Source organism: Eriocheir sinensis, chromosome 30 (genome assembly GCF_024679095.1).
Source record: "Eriocheir sinensis breed Jianghai 21 chromosome 30, ASM2467909v1, whole genome shotgun sequence".
In the NCBI taxonomy this organism is placed as follows: domain Eukaryota; kingdom Metazoa; phylum Arthropoda; class Malacostraca; order Decapoda; family Varunidae; genus Eriocheir; species Eriocheir sinensis.
The window spans coordinates 17,498,322-17,522,361 of record NC_066538.1 but is presented as its reverse complement, the minus strand read 5'-3'; the positions used below and the strand labels follow the sequence as shown (position 1 = coordinate 17,522,361).

The following is a 24,040-nucleotide window of genomic DNA, read 5'->3' as shown; positions in this document are numbered from 1 at the left end:
GAGGAAGAAATGAGAAAGGGAGGAAGAAATGAGGAAGAAATGAGAAAGGAAGAAGGACAGAAGAAGAAATACGAATGGGAGAGAAAAGGGAAAGGGAGAAAAAAAGAAAGAAGGAAAAAAATGAGATAGGGAGAGGAAAGGGAAAAGAAAAAGGGGGAAAAAAAGAGAGGGAAAAAAATAGAATATAAAAGAGAGAGAGAGAGAGAGAGAGAGAGAGGGAAAAAAAAGGAAAAACAGAAAAACAGCTAAAAAAAGAAAATATCCAGGAAGTAATTTAAATAGAAGATATCATTGTCATCATCATCACACACCCTCCCCTCCCCCCCGTTCCCTCCCTCAGCTCCCCCCCAGAAGCACCTGTGTTCTTGAGGGAAGCCCTGTTCAGGTGTATCCTTGTATGTGTGTGTGTGTGTGTGTGTGTGTGTGGTCAGCTGTCCCTGGGAGGTGCACACGGCCGCCGGTACACTGTGGTGCGTTTCTGTGTACCATATTCCCTTTATTTAATGTGAGAGGTAAACACACTGAAATCTACCAAAAAAAAAAAAAAAAAAAAAAAAAAGTTCTCAGATTTTGGCCGTGCACAATATCGGGCACCTTTTCACCCCCCCCCACCCCCTGCCCCAGCCTAAGGGACATAAAGAAGTGTTATGTAAAGAGGAGCACATGGTTGTCCCCGGGCCCTGTGGCGAGGTGGGTGAATGGCTGTGAGGGAGGTCGGCTGGTTATCTGATAGTGTGGGTGTCATTCTGTAGCCTCTCACCTCCCTATCATCTGATCTTATTGTGTTGGCGGGGCAGCTCGCTATTATGTCAGTGGTTTTGTTTGGTATATTTTTACATGAAGCAGAGCAGAGACTGAATATGCAGTGTAGTGTATATATATAGTAATTTATTCCACCTGTATGATGATTGCTCTCTCTCTCATGTAATTATTTTTGTGTTATGTTGTACAGTGAAGAGTGACAAAGGGACTGAAGAAAATATGTGCTTTGTTGTTTGTATAGGATTTTTTTTCCCTAAGATGACAGCATTCTATTTTATTATTTATTATTATTATTATCATTTTTTTTTAACGGGAAACAGACCAAAGACCAAAGAAAAATATGCATTATCATTTTTATAGTAGTTTTTTCCACTAAGATGACAGCATTCTATTTTATTATTTATTATTATTATTATTATTATTTTTTTTTTATTTTTTTTTTGCGGGAAACAGACCAAAGACTAAAGAAAAATATGCATTATCATTTTTATAGTAGATTTTTTTCCACTAAGATGACATTATTCTCTTTTGTGTCATGATTGTTTAGTATTATTATATTTTTATGGGAACGATAAAGACTAAAGAAAAATATACATTGAAGTTTCTATAGTTATAGTAATTATTTCTTGAGTATGATACATATTTCCTTTTTTTTCTTCTGTTAAACATGTTTCATAAGGATTTATTTATGTGTCTGTCTGTCTGTATGTCTGTCTAATCTCTTCATACTCTGTCTGTGTGTGTCAATCTCACCTTATCTGTATGTCTCACCTTCTCTAACATCCTGTCTGTCTGTCTATCTGTGTCTCCCATCTCTCACCCTGTCTGTCTCTCCCTTACCTCTTACCCTTTTCACCCTGTCTCTGTCTGCCTCTCACACCCTGCCAGTGTTTGTGTGCCTCCATCTCACCCCCTTTCACCTTTTTCACCCTGTCTCTGTCTGCCCCTCAATCTACCTGTATTAATGTGCCTCTGTCTCACCCCCTTTAACCTCTTGCCTCTCACCCTGTCTCTGTCTGCCTCTCTCACCCTGCCAGTGTTTGAGTGCCTCTGTCTCACCCCCTCTCACCTATTGTCTCTCTCCCTCAGTCAGGATGGCACAGAGAGCAGGTGTTCAGCGGCCAAGTGGCGGCGGTCAAGGCAAGATCTGTCAGTTCAAGTTGGTGCTCCTCGGCGAGTCAGCCGTCGGCAAGTCCTCCCTCGTCCTAAGATTCGTCAAGGGACAGTTCCACGAATACCAGGAGTCTACAATTGGTGGTGAGTATTGGGGGGGGGAGGGGGGGAAGAGTGTGTGTGTGTGTGTGTGTGTGTGTGTGTACTGTAGAGAAGAATGGTGAAAGATTGTGTGTATGTGACAACAATAACATTTTAGCTGATGATTGGTATCGCCAGCAGATTACAAACAAGCACAGACACATGATTTAATATCATCATCAGTAGCAAAGACAGGGTATCAGGTTGACATGTAGTCGAATCTGTATTTTAAAGGTAACAATTCTAACTATTTCAAAAGTAACAATTCTAACTCCATCCCTCTGACACTTCTCATCACTTCCCCCTCTCTCTCCCTGTTAGTATTTGTAGCAGTAGTAGTAATAGTTGTGTAATAGTCAACAGGGGGTAACAGATTCACGTAGATTGAATGTCTGTATTGTAAAGGTAATGATTCTGAGCTCATTTCTCTGACATTCTTCTCATCACCTCCTTTCCCTTCTCCCCTGCCAGCCGCCTTCCTGACCCAGACTGTATGTTTGGACGACACTACGGTTAAGTTTGAGATCTGGGACACGGCCGGCCAGGAGAGGTACCACAGTCTAGCCCCCATGTACTACCGCGGCGCCCAGGCTGCCATTGTTGTATATGACATCACAAATCAGGTGAGGCCGAGGCGTGGAGCATGAGGCTGTGGTGTGTCCATGTGGGTCCTGGTGTGGGTGTTTGAAGAGGCTGTGTTGTGTGAGTTCTGGAGGTGAAGATGCGCTGTTATGATTTAGGGTTTGTGTTTCAAGGCCCTGTGTTTGTATTCTGAGATTCTTTAGGCTCCCACAACTACCATTTCCCAAGGCCACAAAGTAGATTAGTTGGGGTTTCATGAATTAGAGGCTGTGTTATGTGTAGCTCCTGGTATTGTGTTATGACTTGGGTTTGTGTTTCAAGGCCCCGTGTTTGTATTCTCAGCTGGTTTTGCCTCTCATGGTGGGAAATTGTGTTGTGACTTGGGTTTGTGTTTCAAGGCCCTGTGTTTGTATTCTCAGCTGGTTTTGCCTCTCACAACTACTATTTCTCAAGGCCACAAAGTAGATTTTTCAGGTTCTCATGAGTGGGAGGCTGTGTTGTGTGTGGCTCATGGTGGGGTGAAATGTGAAGGCTCTGTGTTGTGACTTGGGGTTTGTTTCAAGGCTCAGGCTACTTTCACTGCCATGGGAAGAAGAATGATGTTGAACTTACCTGCTGAAACATAACAAATTCAACAGAAGTGCACTTGTAAGGGAAATTAAACATCAATGACATGTTTTGAATCCATTGTCAAATATTTGTGCAAGGTGAACCAAGTTGAACATCCTTATGACTTGAGTTGTGTGCACATAGTATTGCCCTTTACTGGAGTTGTAGACCATCACCCATGTCTCCAGTCTTGCAGGCAGCTTCGTCTCTCAATCTAGGGGGCTTTGTGGTGCAGTGGTTAGCACACTGGTCAAAACTGAGAGCCTAGGTTCGATTCCCGGGCGGAGTGGAAAAATTTGGGCGGCTTTTCCGATACCCTACGCCCTTGTCCACCCAGCAGTGAATGGGTACCAGGTATTAATCGGGGGTTGTGTCCCGTCTCCCGGGATCTGTTCCCTTTTATAATTCCTTCCCCTTCTGTCTCTCTCTGGCATATGACCACAGATGTTGCGCCGACTAAACGAAACCTTCCAACTTTCTCAATCTCTAGACTCCTTCCTCCCTTTCTAAGCCACCCCTTGTTTGCAGGACACATTCGGCCGGGCCAAGACCTGGGTAAAGGAGCTGCAGCGTCAGGCGTCCCCCAACATTGTGATAGCGCTGGCCGGCAACAAGGCAGACCTGGCCAACAAGAGGATGGTGGAGTATGAAGAGGCGCAGACCTATGCCGAGGAAAACTCTCTCCTCTTCATGGAAACGTCTGCCAAAACTGCCATGAACGTTAATGACATCTTCCTGGCAATAGGTGTGTGTGTGTGTTTACGTAGTTTTACCTTACAGGATGAATCATATTTGTTTTAAGACTTGTATGAACCACCTCTGGATTAAGACCATTCCTTGTCAATAGTTCTATATGGGAAGGTGAATTTCCTGACTTTTTGACATCTTGGTTTTATTGACTTCAACTAGCATCCTCTTCTTCTTCCAGTCATGTATATAAAGAGAGCTTGTTAACGTTCTCACAGCCCATCATTTCTATTTATGTCTTTCTGTATCTCCAATGGCATGTTCCCTGACTTACTTTCTTGAATTATTAAACCTTCATCTTCACTCCCACTCCTGCATCATATCACACATGTCTGATTTGTAGCCCATCATTTCTTCTTGTCTGTCTTTCTATATCTCCAGTGGCATGTTCCCTCACTGTAACTTTCCTCAGTTATCAAACCTTCACCTTCATCTCCACTTCAGGTCCTGCTTCTTGTCACTCATGTCTGGTTTGTCTTGTTTCTGTATACCTGACAGTGTGTTCCCTCCTTCCTTTGTTTATCACACCACCTTCACTTCCACTCTTGCTTCTTTTGTTGCTTATGTCTTAACTTCCCACAGTTATCAAACCTTCTCCACTTCCACTCCTGCTTCTTGTCACTCATGTCTGGTTTGTCTTATTCCCTCCTTCCTTTGTTTATCACACCTCCTTCACTGCCACTCTTGCTTCTTTTTGTTGCTTATGTCTTAACTTCCCTCAATTATCAAACCTTCTCCTTCACTCCCACTCCTGCCTCTTGTCGCTCATGTCTGGGTGAGTAGAGTAACGCTTCCCTTCCCCCACAGCCAAGAAACTGCCAAAGAGTGACAACAGTGCGAGTGGCTCCCCGCGGGGCGATGTGACCCTGACACCCGGCCCGGCACAAGCCACTGCTGGCTGTTGCAAGTGATCACCTTCAGCACAGGTGAGGTGGGGGGGCAGCAGTGTGGTGGAGAGGGGGGGGGGGGGGGGTAGCAGGTAGTGTGTATTCAAAGTTTGGTCATTGCAGTAGTTGGTAGGAATTTAGCAAGAAAGGCACCCAAGTTCCATTATGGGGGGTAGTTGTATTGCAGGCTTTTTAGTTTTTCCCCCCGTACTATTTTTCTAATTGGCCCTTGACTACTTCCTCTGATATAAAGAAAAAGAAAACAAAGTGCACACAAAGAAGGACGAGTATTTATCAGTTTATTCTCGACTCCACACTTCTCGCTATCCTCAACAGGTAGTGTGTAAACAGTCTCCTCCTTTTCATTTAATATCCTCATTTTCCCTTATGGGGTCAGACGGGCTGCGATCTGTATTCTTAGATGCTACCGACTCACATCAATTATTTCTAAGGGCCAAAAATGAGGTAAAAAGGGTTCTCATGAGTGTTTTTTTAGAGTTCATGGTACAGAAGGAAGGTCAAACTCACACCTGGGTTAAAAAAAACTACCCCTGCAAAGGCCCACAACTTCTACAAAAGCCATGTCAAATACGTGTGTATAGGCAACGAAATGTTTAATAATGTGGCCCCATGAGTCTCTCCCACTCTTGATGATCCTACACTCTCTCCTCCCTGGTGTAAACATTCTCCTCTGCAGCATATTCCTTTCCTGCTAAATGCCAAGACAGACTAGGTATATATGAGCCTGTCTCTTTTTTAATTGTTTTTTCACCAGTTTTAGTCTGTATCATTGTGTGATTTGTCTTCCTTCATCTACACTTCTATTTATTGGGATGTTTTTTCTTTTTTTACCTTGTCCTGGTCACCAAAAAGTTAGTTTAAAAAGAGAATGAAATGTCAGACTAACAACAAAGTAATCCTCCCTGCGTAGTGAAGGGTTTGAGAGAGGCAAACCCAGACGAGATGACTGAGCTAATAACAGTTTTCCAAATTAATGAGGTGTTTGCTTGTGTTGCAGGTGGAACAATGTGATGCTAGTGTAAGTTACGATACCCAGCTGCTGGTAGCTCACTTTTCTCCATTGGACATGAAGATTGCAACATTCCTAGGTTCAAATTTTATGCATGGGTCTCAGCTTGTCAAAAATAATCAGTTGACTTGGAAAATTATTCTTGTCAAGCTTTGGTTATTTCTTCCGTGTCAGGTTTTTGAGTCAGAACCGTAAGTGTGGAAAGGTACTCATCATCAATGACTGTGTGATCTGTTTTTTAAGCCAACCATGTACTGGGCAGGTGTGAATCACACGGGCCACTTTCTGCCGGCCTGTTGGGGCTCACACGTCCGTGGAATATACTGTAATTGTTATGTAACTTGATTTCCATTTGTTACTTGGTATCATTTGCACATTGTATTGTCATTCCCATTATTTATCAATTCTAGTAGTTTAAACCCTCCACCCCAACTTGCGAGTACGTGTTAGCAATTTTAAAGGGAACTTGTGGATGGATGACGCAGGGTTGGGCGTGCGGCAGGAGTGGGCGGTGGCGGCCTCCGCCTCCGCCCCAACCATGTAATTACCTGCTCACTCACCTCAGTGGAGGACGGAAGGATGTGGTGTTTATCCAGCTTTATGTGCAGAGCTGATAGTTGTGTGTTGTACAGCAGCCTGAGTCAGTCTTTACACAGTTAAGTTCTAGCTAACATGGTCATACATGGAACAGTGTGTCTGTTGCTCATGTGGCACTTCTGTACACCAGTAAACCATCACACTTCTAAAAAGTCCTGTCACATCTTGTGCTTGACCATGATTGGCCATGTGATAATGTATATTACATAATTACATTTCATTGTGTAGGGAAGAATTTCTCTGTCACATGTACATTCTTTTATGTTATCTTCTTGTGGGTAACATTAGACTTGGGCGACATCGGTCCTGTTCCCGGGATCCGGGATCACGCCCGCTAGGGGGTGTGGGGTGGGCAGCACCCAAGTCTGATGCAACTTCCTCCAGAGATGGTGTCAAGATCCAGGTTATGACAATTTGTCCTTTCTTGGAAGGAGCCTCCGAAAGTGCTCATATATGTTCTCCGCTTTATTTTTTATTTTTATTTTTTTTTCTGTAAAATCCCTAAATATATTAGTAATAGTTAAGCAGTGCTTGTCATACTTGTATGCCAGACAGAAGAACAATGCCACACTGCTTCCCTTGTTTATTAGCACCAGTGCATTATTCTGGCCACCAGCTACTAGTGATGTCATGTTCTTCAGCACAGCCTCAGGTCTCCTGTAGCTTTTGGCGAGTGTAGGATGACAGGCCGATGGGTGCTTCCTCCGCTCCCGTCACTCGCTGCTCTGGCTGAGGCTCTGGACCAGTGTTGTTATGAGCAGAGATAAGTCTAGCCTGAAGCAGCACAGATCATTGGTCTGCACAAGGTTGGGCACCAAACAAAGGAAATGGTTGAGCAAGTTGATGTATGCGAGTTGTCTTTGACAGGCCGAGCGAGACGCTTCAAAGACAGTGGCGGTGCAGACCTGCCCACAGCCAAACCACATCCTGCTAAGCCCAAGAAGGCTTCCCCCAGGACTGACAGTTATCAGTGAAGAGCTTTGTCTCTGATGGTTTTCAAGAATACCAGTCATGGGGAAAGTCTTCTTGGTTTTGCCTCACCCAGCTCCTCACATAACACTCACAAATCAATTTGCCCAACTGTTTCCTTTGTTTGGTCACAGCCTTGTGTAGCTGAATGATGTGTGTTATTGTTTCACTTATTTTTTCCTGTAACAACTGTGGTCCAGACCCCCGGGCCGGAGCAGAGCAGCTTGTGACGGGAGATGAGGCAAGGTGTTGCTGACCAACAACACGCAGCTCAGCACACAAGCTGCAGAAGGCCCAAGGGTGTGTTGGCCAGAGGACTGGCAGCACCGATGCCTGGTGGCCGACATCATGCATCACTGTAAACAAAGGGAATGGGTGTGGCTTTGCTTGTTGCAGCGTGTCTGCAGGGTCTGGTGCCTGGCATACAGCTGTGGCAGGCACTGTAAATCTGTATACTTAGTTTAAGCCTGTGCTCTGCCCTGCTTTGGCCTCTAGCCGGGCAGGTTTCAATCAGTCATGAACCTTACCAGTTAAGTTTTGAAATATATTTTCCTGTATTAAAATTGTTATTATTGAAGACTTATTCTAGGGGTCAAACTTGATTGGCACATCATCTAGTATTTGGTGTGCTCCATTGTGCTCAGGAGTTCTTGCCAAGGGTGTTCTCTCAAGCCTGGCACAATGGACCACTTTGTGTGTACACTGAACTGCAAAGTCAGACAACAATCTTGTACAGTTAAAAGTACCTATTATAAATAATAAAAGGATAAGAAGTTATATGTAACTTTTATGGACTTTGGAAAGCTAGGTGAACAGAAAAGCCTTGTGGGACAAACACTGCAGAGTGGGACAGACTAACCATTCTTGTGTAGCAAAGCCTGAAGGCTCTGGGGGCGACTGACTGTCCCGGGGAGTTCAGATTGGAAGAAAATGTCAATCAACACTTCAACCTTTACTTGTAAATTTCAGTGGAATTACTCTGGAACAAACGCTGCTCTCAACATCACAAGGCTCGTCATGAACTGCACAGCCTCGCAACAAAGTAGGTTCTGAACGGCCAGACGTAAATTTCTCTTATTCGACGTAACGGTCAGCCGAGTGGCTGCGGCGACAGCAGCGCTCGGCGGCCCCGCAAACCAACTTTTGCATCTGTATTTAAAATAATATCTGAACATTTAAATATAGAAAAATAGTTGTATGTACACCTTACTCTAAGTCCTCACTTACTGTAATTGATTTTTACATCAATGTAATTTATCACAAAAAACAGAAATAAAGCTCCACAAATGCTGCCTCAATTTAAGACCAAAGATGAACCTGAAAACCTCACAACAGCCGAGACTCCACCAGCCCGAGGCTACACAGAGGACTGACTCTGTGAGGGTGTGCAGCAGGAACAGTAAAGAAGGAAAACCTTTGTACACGTTTGTCTACCTGGGAATTGAAATACATAAACATTTAAACAATCCAACCATTTTTTCCTTGTCTTTAGCTGAGGATTACCCGACAACATGTATGTCTTTCTACTGATGACTGCTCTGGTGATCTACTCACTCTGTCTACCTTCCATCTTAACTGGTAATGGAAAGTGTGTGTTTAAGTGAGCAGATGTTACAGGCATCCTATCCTTTGTCCCTATCCTTAAACCAGTAACCTAAAATTTTATACTTATCTTATTCACAACTTCCACAGGCCATCATAACCTACAGGAAGCAAGGTGGTCAACTCACCTACAAGCAGGGATTTGTGATACATTTGTTCATTACCAACTAAAAGATCTTGGTGTCAGGCTGCATGATAAAGACTAGTGATGAGTACCATTGACAACCTCCATTAAAACTCAGGCCATCATAACCTACAGGAAGCAAGGTCGTTGACAGTCACCAACGAGCAGTGATTTAACCCAGTAGCAGTGGGGATCATGTTTCTTAATGGTCCCTCCAAGCAAAAAAAAATCACCCCTCACACAAACCATTTCATAATATATATCAAAGCATTTGTGATCAGATGTATCATCTGTTTTGGGGGGTTTAAATCATGGCACAAATTTGGCCCGTCGCTGCTACCGGGTTAAGTAAACATATTTCTGTCCATAACCAACTGAAAGATCTTGGTGTCAGGCTGCAGAATAGACTAGTGATAAGTACTATAGACAACTTCCATTAAAATTCACCGGCCATAATAACCTACAGGAAGCAAAGTTGTCTACAGTCATCTACGAGCAATTAAAAGATCTTTATGTCAGGCTACAGAATAGAAACTAGTGATAGCATAAACTTCCAATAAACTTCGCAGGCCATCATAACCTACTGGTGGCAAAGGTACTTGGTCTCCTGTCACCTGCCAGCAAAGTGATCCATTAAGTAGAACCATTCATGTCCTTAACCAAGTAAACGGATATTCGCTTTAGGTGGTACAAAGGTCGTCTTGAGTCACCTAATAGTCATCCATCACCTACACCTTGGTCTATAACTGAACAGACATTTGTATCCACCTACAGTACACAAACTAATGAGACAAGACTCACTCCTTGCCTCAATTCTCATTCCTTGATACCAAAAACACAACACCAGACTAATGGAAACAAAATACAAGCTAGCAACACAAGACTCACTCCTTGCCTCAACTCTCATTCCTTGATACCAAAAACACAACAGCAAACTAATGGAAACAATATACAAGCTAGCGACACAAGACTCAATCCTCACCTCAATTCTCATTCCTTGATACCAAAAAGACAATACCAGACTAATGGAAACAATATGCAAGCTAGCAACACAAGACTCACTCCTTGCCTCAACTCTCATTCCTTGATGCTGAAACACAATACCAGACTAACAAATAATATACAAACTAATGCTGTAAGACTCATTCCTTGCCTCAACTTTCCACTCCTTCATGCCAAAAAACACATTGGCAAAACACACCAGATTAACAGAAACAAAATACAAGCTAGCGACACAAGACTCACTCCTCACCTGAACTCTTCCATTCCCTAAGGCCAAAAATCACGTTGACAAAACACATCATCAGACTAATCGAAACAAATGTGAGAATCAGCGAGGGTGCAATGCTATGAGACTCACTCCTTGCCTGAACTCTTCCATTCCTCGATACCAACAACACAGGACAATCAGAGACGAACATGGAAATCGGCGAGGGTGCGGCATCGAGACCTCCTGAACCTGTCCTAGTGTGGCTTTGAGGGGCTGCCGACGAGACTTACCCAGACAGTCCCAATACAGCTCAGCCTTCGAAGGGGCCAGCAACGAGGAGGACGTTCCTGCGCGTGAAGTGAGCGGCAAGGACTGGTGTGCTCTTGGTGGGGAAGGTGCCGAGCAGGAGTGAGTCGCCGCCGCGTTTGATCTCCGGGTTGCTGCTCACGTTGATGTCCTCATCGTGGTTGTCCTCTATCACGCGGCTGAAGTCCCAGAGCTTGACACAGTTGTCCATCCCTCCTGCGGCCAGACACAATGGTTACCAAGACCCAAACACATCCACACACACACAAACGATCTTTTTAAAGAAGTAGCATTTAATGGGATTTTTTTTTCTTTCCTTTTTTGACCTTATGATGCTTGCTACTCCTCCCACAAATCACCCACTCTCCCACCCACACCCACACTCACACTTGAATTGACATGATGAATGTATAAGAGTGGCAGAAAATGTCATACCAAGCTTAAGAGAAATATATTATAAAGAGAGACCAAACTGGAGCTGCCTAGAGTGCAAAAAGATAGAGAAGTGACTTGATCATGGCATTCAAACACACACACACACACACATAGATAGACAAACAGATAGATAGTTTATTGACCACAGCACACACACACACACACATACAAAGAGGAAGCCTTACGTTACCTATTTAATGTGAGACCGACTTCCCTAACTTACCTGAGGCCAGAACATTGCAGTCCCTGGAGAAGGCAATGGTGTAAATGGTGGAGGTGTGTGAGGCCATCTCTGCTATGAGGAGGCCATGTGCCATGTCCCAGACCAAGACACGCTTGTCCCCACCAGCTGAAGCGAGGAAGCGGCCGCACGGGGAGAAGGCGAGGGCGTCAATGATGTCCTGGAGGGGAGAAAAGGTTGGTGTGAGGACATTGGGTCGTATTTTAAACATTGCGTCTCCCAAGTTCATATATTTGCCAAGGCTTTCGTATGAGTTTTGGGCATTTCCAGTAGTAGTTTTATGACTGGTGATAATTCGACCCCTCCTCAGTAGCATGAACCTAGAAAAGCACTCATTAGAACCCGATTAACCCCTCTTTGACCTTTAGAAATAGTTGATGAGAGAAGCGAAAATGTCTTATAATACTGGACAGTGTTGGTGAAAGAGTCGCTTGTATATTGTTATTATCCCAGGTCATTCCACCGAGCTGAAGCATAATTCCAGAAGCATCGTCTCATTGGTAATCTGTCTGTAGGAAATTGTTGAAGGGGTCTCGTGTAAATGGAAGAAAAATATAGATATATCATGCCCTGGAGGTTAGTGTGAGGACATTGTGGGTGGAAGTCATGTAAACTGAAGTGAAAATAAAGAAAAATAGACAGGAAGAAGTAGTGAAACAGTCCCTTGGAGACAGAAAGGGGGTGAGGGAGGGAAACAGAGGGAGAGAGAATATATTTAAAAGAAAGGAAGAGAAGGAAAAGAAGAGAAAGGAAGAGTAATGGAAGTCCAACAAAAACAGGCAGAGAGAGAGAGAGAGAGAGAGAGAGAGAGTTAGTGAGGACAGTGTGGGTGGAAAAATCACTTACTTGTACATTCATGAAAAAAAAAATATATATATATATATATATATATATATATATATATATATATATATATATATATATATATATATATATATATATATATATATATATATATAAAAGTCTAGTAAATGCAGAGGAAAAATAAATAAATAAAAGAAAAGAAAACAAAGAAAACTGTACCAAAAAGAGAAGGGGAGACTGATAACAGGACAAAATGATAAAGGTAGAGAAAAAAAATCAAAACTAAAAAAGGAAGAAAGTGATAGAACAGTCCAATAGAGAGAGAGAGAGAGTACAGTAATAGGATGTAGTTTTCAGAATATAAGAAGAACATAAGAACATAAGGAGTCTGCAGGAGGCCGGTAGGTCTATACAAGGCAGTTCCTGTGAACCTAACCTCACTGTTCATGAACTTAATTAACCTCCTCTTGAATGCATCCACCATATTGGCGCTCACAACACGCCTGCCAGGCCTGTGCCACTCATCCAACTCAAACCCATTGCTACGTGTCCTGCCCGACTCTCTTGTCCTTCAGAACCTTATTAACACCATCCTTATAAAACCCTTTCATCCATTCATAAACTCAAACCCATTGCTGTGTGACCTGCCCGGCTCTCTTACCACCAAAAACTTATTAGCATTCCCTTTTATAAACATAAACCCATTGCGACGTGTCCTACCGGTTCTATTCCCATCAAAACATTATTAAACATCACCCATAATAAAGCCCTTCATCCTTCTATAAACACAAACACTGCAGCGTGTCCTGCCCGGCTCTCTCAACACTGCTAACACACCCTTATTAAAGCCCTTCACCCTTCTATAAACACAAACACTGCAGCGTGTCCTGCCCGGCTGGTAACTTCCACACGCTGGTCCTCACACTCTCCGCGACACTGTTCCTCGTGCGGCTTCTTGGCTGTCTTCTTTTCTTCCTTGTCATCACATCTTCCTGTGCTCGTGTTGGGTCAGTTTTCCTGTTTTACCTCGTGTTTGACTTTTTTCCTTGCTTTACTTCTTGATTTTGTTGTTTCGCGCGTCTTTTCTGTCCTTCCTCCTGTCGTCGGGGGGGTCCACTTCTCGAAGAAGGACAAAAATTAATCTGTTCGGAAGAACAAATCCTCCGAACACTCCGCCCGGGATTCGAACCCGGGCCCCGAGGCGGGCGGCGCACATGTCAGCCAGGGGAGAGCCAGGGGAGTCCCCGCGCGGCCCCGGCCTGAGCCGCGCCTCACGGTGACCTGTTTCAACCTTTGTCTTGCTTTACTGTTCAGCCGAACTTGCCTTCCTCAGCTTTGTTCCGTGTTTTTCCTCCCTTATTCCTCTCTCTGGCGTTACTTTCCCGGCCTTTCCTGTTCCGTGCGTGTTTTCCAGTTGTCTTCCTTCTTGTTCTCATTCTTCGGGCCTTGCTGCCGCAGGCGTATCTAGCTCCCCGGGTGTTTTCCCTTCTTCTCCTCGCCGTCGGCCTCGGGGCGTGAGGCGGCGGGCCGGGCGGCAGCGGGATGAAGCGTCGCGGCTCCGGGGCCGCCCGCTCAGGGCCCCAGGGGCCGTCGGGCCAAAGGGCAGGCATCCCCATGGCCAGCCAGACGCAGAACCCCACCAGGAGCACCGCCACCGGCGTGGGCAGCAGCGCCCGCACGACAGTCACCGCGACGACCCACAGCAGGGCTGCTGCCGCCGTCGGCACGTGCTGCAGTCCCCGCCTAAGAGCAGACGTGTCCGCCGCCCGCTCCTCTGCTGCCCTCCTGGCCGCCTCCCTCTCCTCTGCCGCCGCCTCCTCCTGGGCGGCCCGGAGCTCAAAGTCTTGCAGCAGCTCGGCGAAGACGGAGCCCGAGTCGGGGAAGCGGACGGGGCGGGGCGGGGCTATTCGGTGGGGACAGCCGGGTCGGTGGACGGTGTTGTCCCGCTCCTCGGCGTGCGCCAGCTGCAGGAGCCGCTCCAGGCGCCGGTCTTTCCTGTCCTGTTTGTGTTGTTCTCTTCCTTTCCTTGCTTTTCTTGTTTTTCCGGCTTTGCTTTCCTTAGCGTGGCTACTTTTCCTGGTCTTTTCCTTTCCTTTCCCTGTCGTCGGCCGCGGTGAGTCCGCCGAACAGCTGCCGGCCGGCGCCCGCGCCGCCTCCCTCTCCTCTGCCGCCCTCTTGGCCGCAGCCTCCTCCAGGAGGTCATGTTCCCGCAGCAGCTCGGCGAAGACGGACCCAGAGTCGGGGAAGCGGACGGGGCGGGGCGGCGGCGGCTCCCTGGCACGGGGCGCAACACTCGCAGGGCTGGCCTGCACCCCCTCCTGGACGGCGGGCAGCAGCAGCGGGCCAGGCTCTGCAGGCAGGCTGGCCACGCCGGCCCTTTGTTCCGCCGCCGGCCGCGCCAGGCTTCCCCCGGGCCCCGCCGGGAACAACGGGTGCTCGCGGCGGGCACAGCCGGGGTAGTGCAGGGCGAGGAGCAGCTCGTTGTCACGCGCCTGCCGCATGAGCCGCGCCAGGCCGCCCAGCGCCTTGTGCTGCACGGCGCGGCCGCGCAGGCAGTACAGCTGCAGGGCGAGCCGCTGGTCCTCGGCCTTCCGCATCAACTTCCCCAGCTTGAGGGACGCGGCCGCGGCCGCCTCGTTGTACCTCACCTCCTCCCCCTCCTCCTCCTCCCTCAGCCTCCAGCCGCCCTCCTCCAGGGGGATGGACATCAGCTTGCGCTTGTAGGCGAAGAAGAGCGCGCCGCGCTCCTTCACGATGACTCGGACGCGATCTGGACGCTTGCAGCGCCCGGGGACGTGCACGCGGACGCGCACGGTGAGCGAGACGGTGTTGCCTGTACCCATGTCAGCGAGAGAATGAGGGGTGTCAGGGGCACCCCCTGGGGGCACGCCCGCCAACTCCAGCCTCGACAGTATCTCCACTACTCCAGGCGTGGACATCTCAACTACTGGCACATCCACCACCTCCAGACTCATCACTGTCTCCACTACACCAAGACATCTCAACTACTCACACACCCACCACCTCCAGACTCATCACTGTCTCCACTACACCAAGACATCTCAACTACTGGCACATCCACCACCTCCAGACTCATCACTGTCTCCACTACACCAAGACATCTCAACTACTCACACACCCACCACCTCCAGACTCATCAGTATCTCCACTACTCCAGGCATAACGGCAGGGACAGAGGGGTAAAAAGCCTTATCACCTCTAAGGACACCAGGCATGGGGTAGAAGACGTCATGTAACTGTTGTTTTGTCGGCCCCTCTTCCTTCTCCTCCTCCTCCGCCATGGTGTGTGATTTACATAGATTTACATAGATTCAGAAAACACAGACACTATGGTCCAGACTAGGTGGTTTGTCCTTAAACCTAGGTGATTTGACAGAGAGAGAGAGAGAGAGAGAGAGAGAGAGAGAGAGAGAGAGAGAGAGAAACGCACCTTGTGGCCGGTCAACACACGCACACAGTTCCCGTTGAGAGTGTCCCACACCCGGATAGAGCGGTCGCTGGAGCCGGTGGCCACGTAGTTACTGTTGGGGTGGAACTGAACCACCTGGAACACAGACAGACAGACAGACGGACAGATGAGTGCGTGATGAGGCAAGACTGATGGGTAAAGGGGAAAATAAGGGAAGGGATGAGATGGAGAAAGGGAGGATAAAGATACGGAAAGGAATGAAGGGAATGGGGGAAGAGAGGATGAGGAAGGAAAAGGAAGACATAGCGAGGGATGTGATATGGAAACAACAGGTGGAAGGAGTGAATGGGGGGGAAGGGAAAGAGGAGGAATGGAGGGAAAGGAATGAATGGGAATGAGGGAGGAGAATGACGGGAGGAGAGAATGAGGAAGGGAAAGGAAGACAGAGTGAGGGATGTGATAAAGAAACAACAGGTGGAGGGAGTGAATGGGGGGGAAGGGGAAGAGGAGGAATGGAGGGAAAGGAGTGAATGGGAATGAGGGAAGAGAATGATGGGAAGAGAGGATGAGGAAGGGAAAGGAAGACAGACTGAGGGATGTGATATGGAAACAACGGGTGGAGGGAGTGAATGGGGGAAGGGAAAGAGGAGGAACAGAGGATGGAGAAAGGAAGAGGAAAAGGAAGGAAAGATGCAGAAAAAAGAGGGAAGGAAGAGATGAAGGGAGGGAAAGCCTAGAAATATTACTGTAGAAAATGAAATGATTAAAAAATATAGTTGTCCCTTAAAACAAAGAGAGTGTAGGTCATTTCTCACAACTATAGTAAAAACAAAGATATAAACACACACTAATATTATTTTAATTCAAACTGCAATGAGCTACACAGCACCACAGAGGAAGCAAACAGCTCATCCAACATCACAAGAGAGAGAGAGAGAGAGAGAGAGAGAAGCTACACACACACACACACAAACATACAGATACTCCTTCACACACAAATAAAGATAGACAGACACAAACACACACACACACACACAGATAGACAAACAGATGAACACACACACAGGTAGACAGACAAAGAAGCAGACACACACACAAATAAAGATAGACAGACAAAAAACAGATGAACTCACAGAAACACATATCAACAGAAGAATGGGACACACACACACACACACACACACACACACACACACACACACGTGGAATAATTTCGCGACTAAAGTAACTAATTTTTTGGTTATTTCTTTCTTCTTGATCAGTAAAATAAATCAACATCATCTTGTCAGCCTTTCATCTCCTCCTCCTCCCACACACACCCACACACTCACGTCAACATCCGAGAAGTGGCCGGCAAATATCCTGAGTGGCTGGTGGTGGTCGGTGGCCCAGAGGCGTGCGGTGCGGTCGTGTCCCCCGGAGGCAAAGTAGTAACCGTAGGGGGAGAACTTGACATCCCACACGGGGAAGATGTGGCCCTTGAACACCACCAGGCAGGTCCACGTTTGAAGGCTCCACAGGCGGACTGGCCGGAAGAAAGGTGGAGGATGAGTGGACTTGTCTTGGTGTTGGAAATAGTACACACACACACACACACACACACTTCCACACATACCCACATATCATTCCCCTTTCCATACACACACAGCATCCACATATCCCACACACACACCTGCACAAACACCGCCTTCCACATAAACACACACATGCACACGTCTACACATCATCCCACCCATACAATTCCATATCTTCCCTGTAAAACACACACACATACTTTCATACCCTTCCCTCCCCCCTGCATACTTCCCCTTTCCACCCCTCCTGAACACACACACACACACACACACACACACTCCTACCCCTCCTCCCCTCACACCCCTTCAATCCTCCCTCACACACACACACACACACACACACACACTTCAATACTGACTTACTATACCATACACACACACATATCCCCCTCCTCTTCTACCCTCCCTAATACACACACTTTCCTACCCTTACTCCCCACCCCTTAAGCCCCTCTCTCTCCCTCTCTCACACACACACAATACTCACTGGTCCCATCCTCCCCGGCCGAGAGGAGGAGGTTGCGGTCTGGGCTGAGGCACACGGAATACACAGGTCCGGCGTGGCCAAGCAGCGTGCGCACCGTCTCTGCCGTGCGCTCGTCCATCATGCGCACCAACACGTCGTCTGGGGGCGGGGGAGAGGAGGCGGTTAGTATGGGGGAAAGTAAGATGGAAGGGAAATGGAAAGATAGTAAGGATAAAATACATTAGAATAGATCAGGAATGGAGAAGAGAGGAAGCGATGAGAAAAAAAGGAAAAAGGAAGAGAAAAGAGAAAGGAAAATGGAGAGGAAGGAAGGAAGGAAGAATGGGTTGATTAGAGTAGGCTGGAACTGAAAAGGAAGAGGAATAGAGAGGAAGAGATGAGTAAAAAAAGGAAAAAGGAAGAGAAAAGAGAAAGGAAAAAGGAAAAGGAAGGAAAAAGGGCTTGATTAGAGTAGGTTGGAATTGAAAAGGAAGAGGAATAGAGAGGAAGAGATGAGTAAAAAAGGAATAGGAAGAGAAAAGAGAAAGGAAAATGGAAAGGGAAGGAAGGAAGGAAGGAAGAATGGGTTGATTAGAGTAGGCTGGAATTGAAAAAGAAGAGGAACAGAGTAGAGGTTTGAAGAGGAAAAGATATATAGGGTTGAAATAGAATAAGAATGGAATTGAAATAGAGAAGAGGTTTAAAAGAGGAAAGAGAGTTACAAGGTTGGGATAAAACAGGAATAGAGTAGAGATGTTTAAACAGGAGAAAAGGTGGAAAAAGAAGAAAAAGTAAAGTAGAAGAATACGAAGAAAAAAGAAGAAAAGAAGATCATTGTAAAGTAGGAGAAAAAGGAGAAGAAGAAAAGGACACAAGGTTGGAATAAAATATGAAGAGTAGATATGTTTAAACAGGAGAAAAGGTGGAAGAAGAAAAAGAAAAGTAGAAGAATTAGAAGAAAAAGGAAGAAAAGGATACAAGGTTGGAATAAAACAAGAATAGAGTAGAGATGTTTAAACAGGAGAAAAGGTGGAAGAAAAAGAAGAAAAGTAAAGTAAAAAAATACGAAGAAAAAGAAGAAGGAAAGAAGATCGTTCCTCACATCCTTCGCCTTCGTAGTAGGTTAGGTACTCAAATTTAAACATCCATCTGTCCCTCCACTCACCAGCCTCCTTGTCAATGTCACTGAGCTGCTCCGCTGACTTCATGCATCTCAGCTTGGTGGGAGTGATGCTCTGGACGCGCACTTGGGAGTCAGCCGTGCCGTATGCCAGGATGCTGGAGTCGTCTGAGATGTCCACCGCTGTGATGCTGTCGAGAGAGGGGAGTGTAAGATTTTGAAGAGGTATAATTGGTGATTTTTTAACCCAGTAGCAGCGACGGGCCAAATTTGTGGCTTTACCGCGTACCAGCGACGGGTCAAATTTTTGCCATGATATATACCCCCCAAAATAGATGATGCATAAACTGATCACAAATGCGTTGATATATATTATGAAATGGTTTGTGTGAGTGATGATTATTTCTCATTATTCTCACTTAGAGGGGCCTTTAAGTTAAGAAACATGATCCCCACAGCTACTGGGTTAAAGGAGAAATTCTGAAACACACACAAACACATACATACACACACTTCGCTTTTTCGAGACCAGCGACATAGCAAACTTTTTTCTGTATCTTTTTTTTTCCTGTTTATTGCTCGTTTTTCTGTCTTTTTTCTCCTAGTTCTTTTTCTGCATCTATTTTCTGGTTTCCTTCCTATAATTCTTTTTCCCGAGCTTTTTCCTTTACTGTAAAAAAAATAAAAAAATAAATAAATAAAACACACACACACTTTTTCCATTTTGAAGACAAGCGACAGACTTACTTTTGCCTTTCGTCTCCTATGCTATAAAAATAATAAAATAAATGCATACACACTCAGACCCACACACACTCACTTTCCAGAGGCGTTGAGGAAGGTGTAGAAGCAGATGGAGGGCAGCGTGTCCTTCAGCAGGGTGACGCGCTTCAGGGTGTCTCGGAAGGCCTTGGCTCGCTCCATCCTATCAATGTCGCGCCTGATGGAGTGGAGGAAGTAGAAAGATGTTAAAATAGTGGCGTATACAAAAAGGTCTTTCTTTTTACTTCTTTCTCCAACTTTTCTCTCATTCTTTCCCCTCTCTTCTTCCTTCTTGTAGTTCCAGATTTCTTCTTTATCTTTTCTTCTTCCTCTTCCTTCTCTACTCTCCTTCCTCTCCACACTCCCAGGTTTTTTCTTTTCCTCCTCCTCCTCTCTTAATCCTTTCATTCATCCCTCTCTCTCCTTCTCTCTAAATTATTCTCCCTTCCCTTCCCTCTACTCCTCTATCAGCCCTTCCCCTCTTCTCCTTTTCCTTCTCTCTTCTTCCTTCTTACAATTCAGGCCTCTTCCTTTTCTTTATCCCTCCCTTACTTCTCTTTCCTCCTCCTTCTACTTCTCTCTCATTCCTTCCTCCTCCTCATACTTCTCTCTCATTCTTTCCTCCTCCTCCTCATACTTCTCTCTCATTCCTTCCTCATCCTCCTACTTCTCTCTCATTCCTTCCTCCTCCCCCTTCTTCTCCATCAATCCTCCTCTCCTACTCACAGTTCTGGCAGGGGTATCCTATTGCTGGGTGGGGCATTGGGGTCATTCTTCTTGCTCTTCTGCAGGGCGTCCTTCTTGGGCTTCTTCTTCTTGGGCTTGTCCCCCTCCTCCTCGCCCTCCTCCTCCTCCATGGCTAGGTTGGGGATCTCCGGTTCCTTCAGCAATCCGTGGTAGATCTTGACCTTGTTCACTGCAGGGAGGAAGGGGATCAGAGGAGAGGAGGAGGAGGAAACAAGGATAGAACAACAGAAAGGAAGAAAGAGTAAGGAGGGAAGTGCATGAGGATGAGGTTGATTCCCTTCCCTCCTAATGCATCTCATATCTTCCCCCTTTCTCTCCTTTTCTTATTTTTCCTCCCTCTCCTCTTCCACTTCCCCCTACTCTCTCTTCCTCCCCTTGTAAATCGCCTTCCTTCACCCTCTCTTACTGTCTTTCTCTCTCTCTCTTACCCCCTCACCTCATTATTTCTTCCCTCCTTTAACTTCTATTTTCATCACTCTCTCTCTCTTCTAATATTTTCTTTTCTTCCTTCCCTCCTTCATCCTCTCTTACTGTCTTTCTCCCTCTTACCCCCTCACTTCATTATTTCTTCCTTCCTTTAACTTCTATTTTCATCACTCTCTCTCTTCTTATATTTTCTTTTCTTCCTCCCCTCCTCCCCTCTCACCTTGCCTGGGTGCCTCCCCCTCCTGGGCGCCCGTGGTGGCCAGCACCTGCGCCCTGGTCCGCGGCACACCCTCGTACACGTCCAGGTACAGGCGGTCGTGGATGATGCGGGGCACCGGGCCGCCACCACACTCCGTCAGGAAGCGCTTCAGGTGGGAGTATGTGTCGCGGGAGAGGCGGATGGTGAACTGGCTTGACCTGGGGGGATGGGGGAGTTAGTGAGGGGGTTAAGTGAGGTGTAAAAGTAACAAAATAAAAATAAAGAAATAAATAAACAATAACAAAACAGTAAACACAACAACCATCCCTACCTACCTAAAGTTGTCCATGATCTGGTATCCTGACATGTGCTCGCGGTTAGTGACGAGGGACAGCTTGTGCAGGTCCTCTTGGTAACACTCCTCCTGCGTCCCCTTGAGCCGATCCAGGAAGGTGCGCGCCACCTCGTCGTGCCCGTTGTACACCAGCTCCAGGTACATGTGAACCAGCACCGGGAACAGCACCAGCGACGCCTCATGCTGGGGAGGATGAAAGGGGTGATTACATAGATATTCAGACCACTCAGACCCTATGGTCCAGACGAGGCGGTCTACCCTTAACCCTAAGTGAAATTACATTAAATCAACTTTCACCAAGACTTTGCATTTCTACTTCAGTAAATATCAAGTTGAAGGAAGTGTTAGTCAAGCTTGCTTCTAAATGAATCAGTTGTACTGCACTTGACCACTGAAGGCAGGAGCTTATTCCATTCTCACAATATAAAGTTGGTTAAGAAAAGTTTGGTGCAGTCTGAATTTGTTCCTTTATACTTAAGTTTTGTGTCATTATTTCTTGTGCGAGAAAGGTCACCTTGTAAGCGTCCAGACTCTTTTCGATGAAGGCGTGGAGGGCCCTGAAGGCGTCCTCGTATTTGGCCGGGTCACCCTCGCTCTTGTAGGCGGAGAGCACGCTGGAGACCTCCGTGTCACCCCCCAGGCCGCCACCCTGCTTGTCCTCGTCCACCGGGTCGAAGAAGTTACACTCCTGTCGCAGCAACTCCTCCGTCCGCTGCAGGATAGTTATTTTTATTAACAGTAAAGGAAACAGCAAGGGGAAAAAACAAAAACAAAGAAAAAGAGGAAAAAAGGAAAGAAAGAATATAAAACTGAGTGAGGGTTGACTGGGACAGGGCAGCAATAATGAAAAAAATAAAGTTAAACTTGTGGGAAATATCAATTTGTCATCTCAAATATTTTGTGTAGTTTCTTTCACAAAATAAGAAATGCATACAGATAAGGAAGATTGGTTTGATGCAAGATGAGAATTTTGATTGGAATATTCATCCAAGACAACTACCAAGAAAAGTATCTTCACTGACTTCCTCAGGAAAAACTATCCTACCTTTATAATAAAATAAAATAAAGCATATTTAGCTTAAGAAAAAATAATGTGGCTTGAAAGCAACACGCCAACTTGTGCTGAATGATGACTACACACACACACACTGCTCCGGTAGCTCAATCAGCTAGAGCGCCGCGCTGCAAGGCTACACGGCTAAACAGGCGGCAGTTCGAGCACCGCTCAGGCCAGATTCTTTCTGTTGAGTAGGAGTGGTTACTCTCCCCCCTTGAGCAAGGGGGACGGGGTGTGTGGTGTGTGAGGTCCTGGCAGTACCCAAAAATTGACTATAAAGAGCATGCTGGCGAAAGCGAGTCGAACTCGTGATCAGGCCGTGGTGAATTACAAATTGACACATGCCTCGCCCCTTGGCCCGGGCCACCACGCAGCCTGATGTCGTACATCAGGTGGGCAGGATGACGGCTTGATGTTGATGCTCAACTAACCTAACCTAACCTTAATATAAGGGTCCCACAGGTAGTCATCAACACTACTGATAAAAATTGGCTGGCATTTGGTCAACGTTTTGTGTGTCCTCACCTTCATGCTGTTCTTCTTGAGGAACTGCAGCACGGCCACCAGCGTGTTCCTGTCCACGGAGCTGGCCTGGCCGTCCTGGACCGAGGCCAGCGTCGCGGCGGCCTGCTGCTGCTGCTGCTGGTGCTGGTGCTGGTGGTGGTCGGGCATGACGGCGGCCACCATGTTCACCAGGCCGTGCTCGGGGGCCAGGTGCGTGCCCTGCATGTCCACGGCCGCCAGCCCGTTGATGATGGCGGGGTTGGCCGGCGTCAGGGACGCGTACGTGGGGCCGCCGCCCTCAGACATTGCGGCGGTCTACTCTGTGCTGGTGTGACTGTCACTGCGGCCCGGGACGCTCCGGCCCTGTGCCCTGCTGCGGCCTGGGGAGGCTGCCGCTACTGCCGCGGGGACCTTCTGCAGTGTCTGAGGTGGCAGGTTAGGCCATGGGCCACGGCCTCTAGAGCCCCGGCAGTACAGGTTGCTTGTGGCTGTCGTTGTTGTTAAGGTGCGTCACGAGGGCAGGGCCTGGGGCCTGGCGAGCTGGCCGTCAGACGCAGGAAGGCGGGGACGGCGGCGGGCGGTGAGTGTGTGCTGCTGCTCGGCTTGTTGATGTTGTGACGCCAGGCGGACACACGCACATTGTCGTACTCACACCACTTCACCACAGGTTTTAGGACTAACAAACACGAAATGCACATAAAAGCTTATCTATTTGTAACGTCTTTTATATTCATGTAAATAATCCCAATAATTAATGCATATACATGTATCAAGGCACTTCTCCCAAAACTGACCTCATTTTAGCCACTCTTCTAAACTTTTTTTTTATAGGGATATTGTTTAGCGGGCTTTTTTTTTTCATTATTATTTTTTTGCCCTTGACTGCAAAAAAAAAAAAAGATGACAAGGTAGATGGTGATACGCAACGTTGCTCAAGCTGTCATCTTACTAACACTAAAACACACCTGAGGAGCAAACTATCGCACTTTTTAGATGATTGTCGCACATCTACCAACGCTCCCGTCTCTCTCTCTCTCTCTCTCTTCCTTTATCATGCTTTTTTTTCACTTTCTTTACCTTTACATTTTTTTTTTCATTTTACGAGTTGACAGTTCTAGCCGCCAGGGATAAGGGTCCAAACTGACCTAACCGAGCAGGAATATAAGGAAAAAGAGATTGATTGATAGAAAAGAGGAGGAGGAGGAGGAAGAAGCAGGAGGAGGAGTAAAAGAATGTGGAAG

At 46.7% G+C, this 24,040-nt stretch overlaps 3 protein-coding genes across 5 annotated transcripts in view; 1 reads left to right on the top strand and 2 right to left on the bottom strand.

Annotated features, from left to right (window-relative positions):
• The window catches only part of LOC127005680 (ras-related protein Rab-5B-like), a 31,228-nt gene extending 22,320 nt beyond the window's left edge, over positions 1-8,908 (top strand). For 2 of the 3 annotated variants that reach the window (XM_050874774.1, XM_050874773.1), the window contains exons 2-6: positions 1,852-2,019; positions 2,488-2,639; positions 3,736-3,952; positions 4,762-4,880; positions 5,860-8,908. In XM_050874774.1, the coding sequence (XP_050730731.1) occupies positions 1,857-2,019; positions 2,488-2,639; positions 3,736-3,952; positions 4,762-4,865 (636 nt within the window). In that variant the 5' untranslated portion in view covers positions 1,852-1,856 and the 3' untranslated portion in view covers positions 4,866-4,880; positions 5,860-8,908. The remainder of the gene's footprint in view (positions 1-1,851; positions 2,020-2,487; positions 2,640-3,735; positions 3,953-4,761; positions 4,881-5,859) is intronic. The other variant, XM_050874775.1, reaches the window with a different exon arrangement.
• On the bottom strand, positions 8,377-23,400 carry LOC127005676 (transcription initiation factor TFIID subunit 5-like). Its single transcript, XM_050874769.1, has 13 exons — positions 22,821-23,400; positions 21,753-21,950; positions 21,219-21,421; positions 20,905-21,101; positions 20,238-20,427; positions 19,570-19,689; positions 18,795-18,940; positions 17,651-17,788; positions 16,921-17,114; positions 15,611-15,724; positions 11,338-11,515; positions 10,664-10,895; positions 8,377-8,586 (listed from the first exon to the last, which is right to left on the bottom strand). Exons 1-12 carry the CDS (start codon positions 23,103-23,105, stop codon positions 10,684-10,686), a joined length of 2,175 nt encoding a protein of 724 aa, XP_050730726.1. The 5' UTR covers positions 23,106-23,400; the 3' UTR covers positions 8,377-8,586; positions 10,664-10,683.
• Positions 12,330-15,594, bottom strand: LOC127005677 (uncharacterized). The gene is made up of 2 exons (XM_050874770.1): positions 15,184-15,594; positions 12,330-15,122 (listed from the first exon to the last, which is right to left on the bottom strand). The coding sequence occupies exons 1-2, from the start codon at positions 15,193-15,195 to the stop codon at positions 13,470-13,472; spliced, it is 1,665 nt and encodes a 554-aa protein (XP_050730727.1). The 5' UTR covers positions 15,196-15,594; the 3' UTR covers positions 12,330-13,469.
• Positions 23,401-24,040: the final 640 nt, after the last annotated feature.

Coding starts and splice junctions, on each gene's coding strand:
- LOC127005676 (XM_050874769.1), bottom strand. CDS start 23,105: ATGTCTGAGGGCGGCGGCCCCACGTACGCGTCCCTGACGCCGGCCAAC. Junction 17,115..17,650: donor GGCCGGGGAGGATGGGACCA/GTGAGTATTGTG, acceptor TCTTCCGGCCAG/TCCGCCTGTGGAGCCTTCAA. Junction 15,725..16,920: donor GCCACTTCTCGGATGTTGAC/GTGAGTGTGTGG, acceptor TCTGTGTTCCAG/GTGGTTCAGTTCCACCCCAA.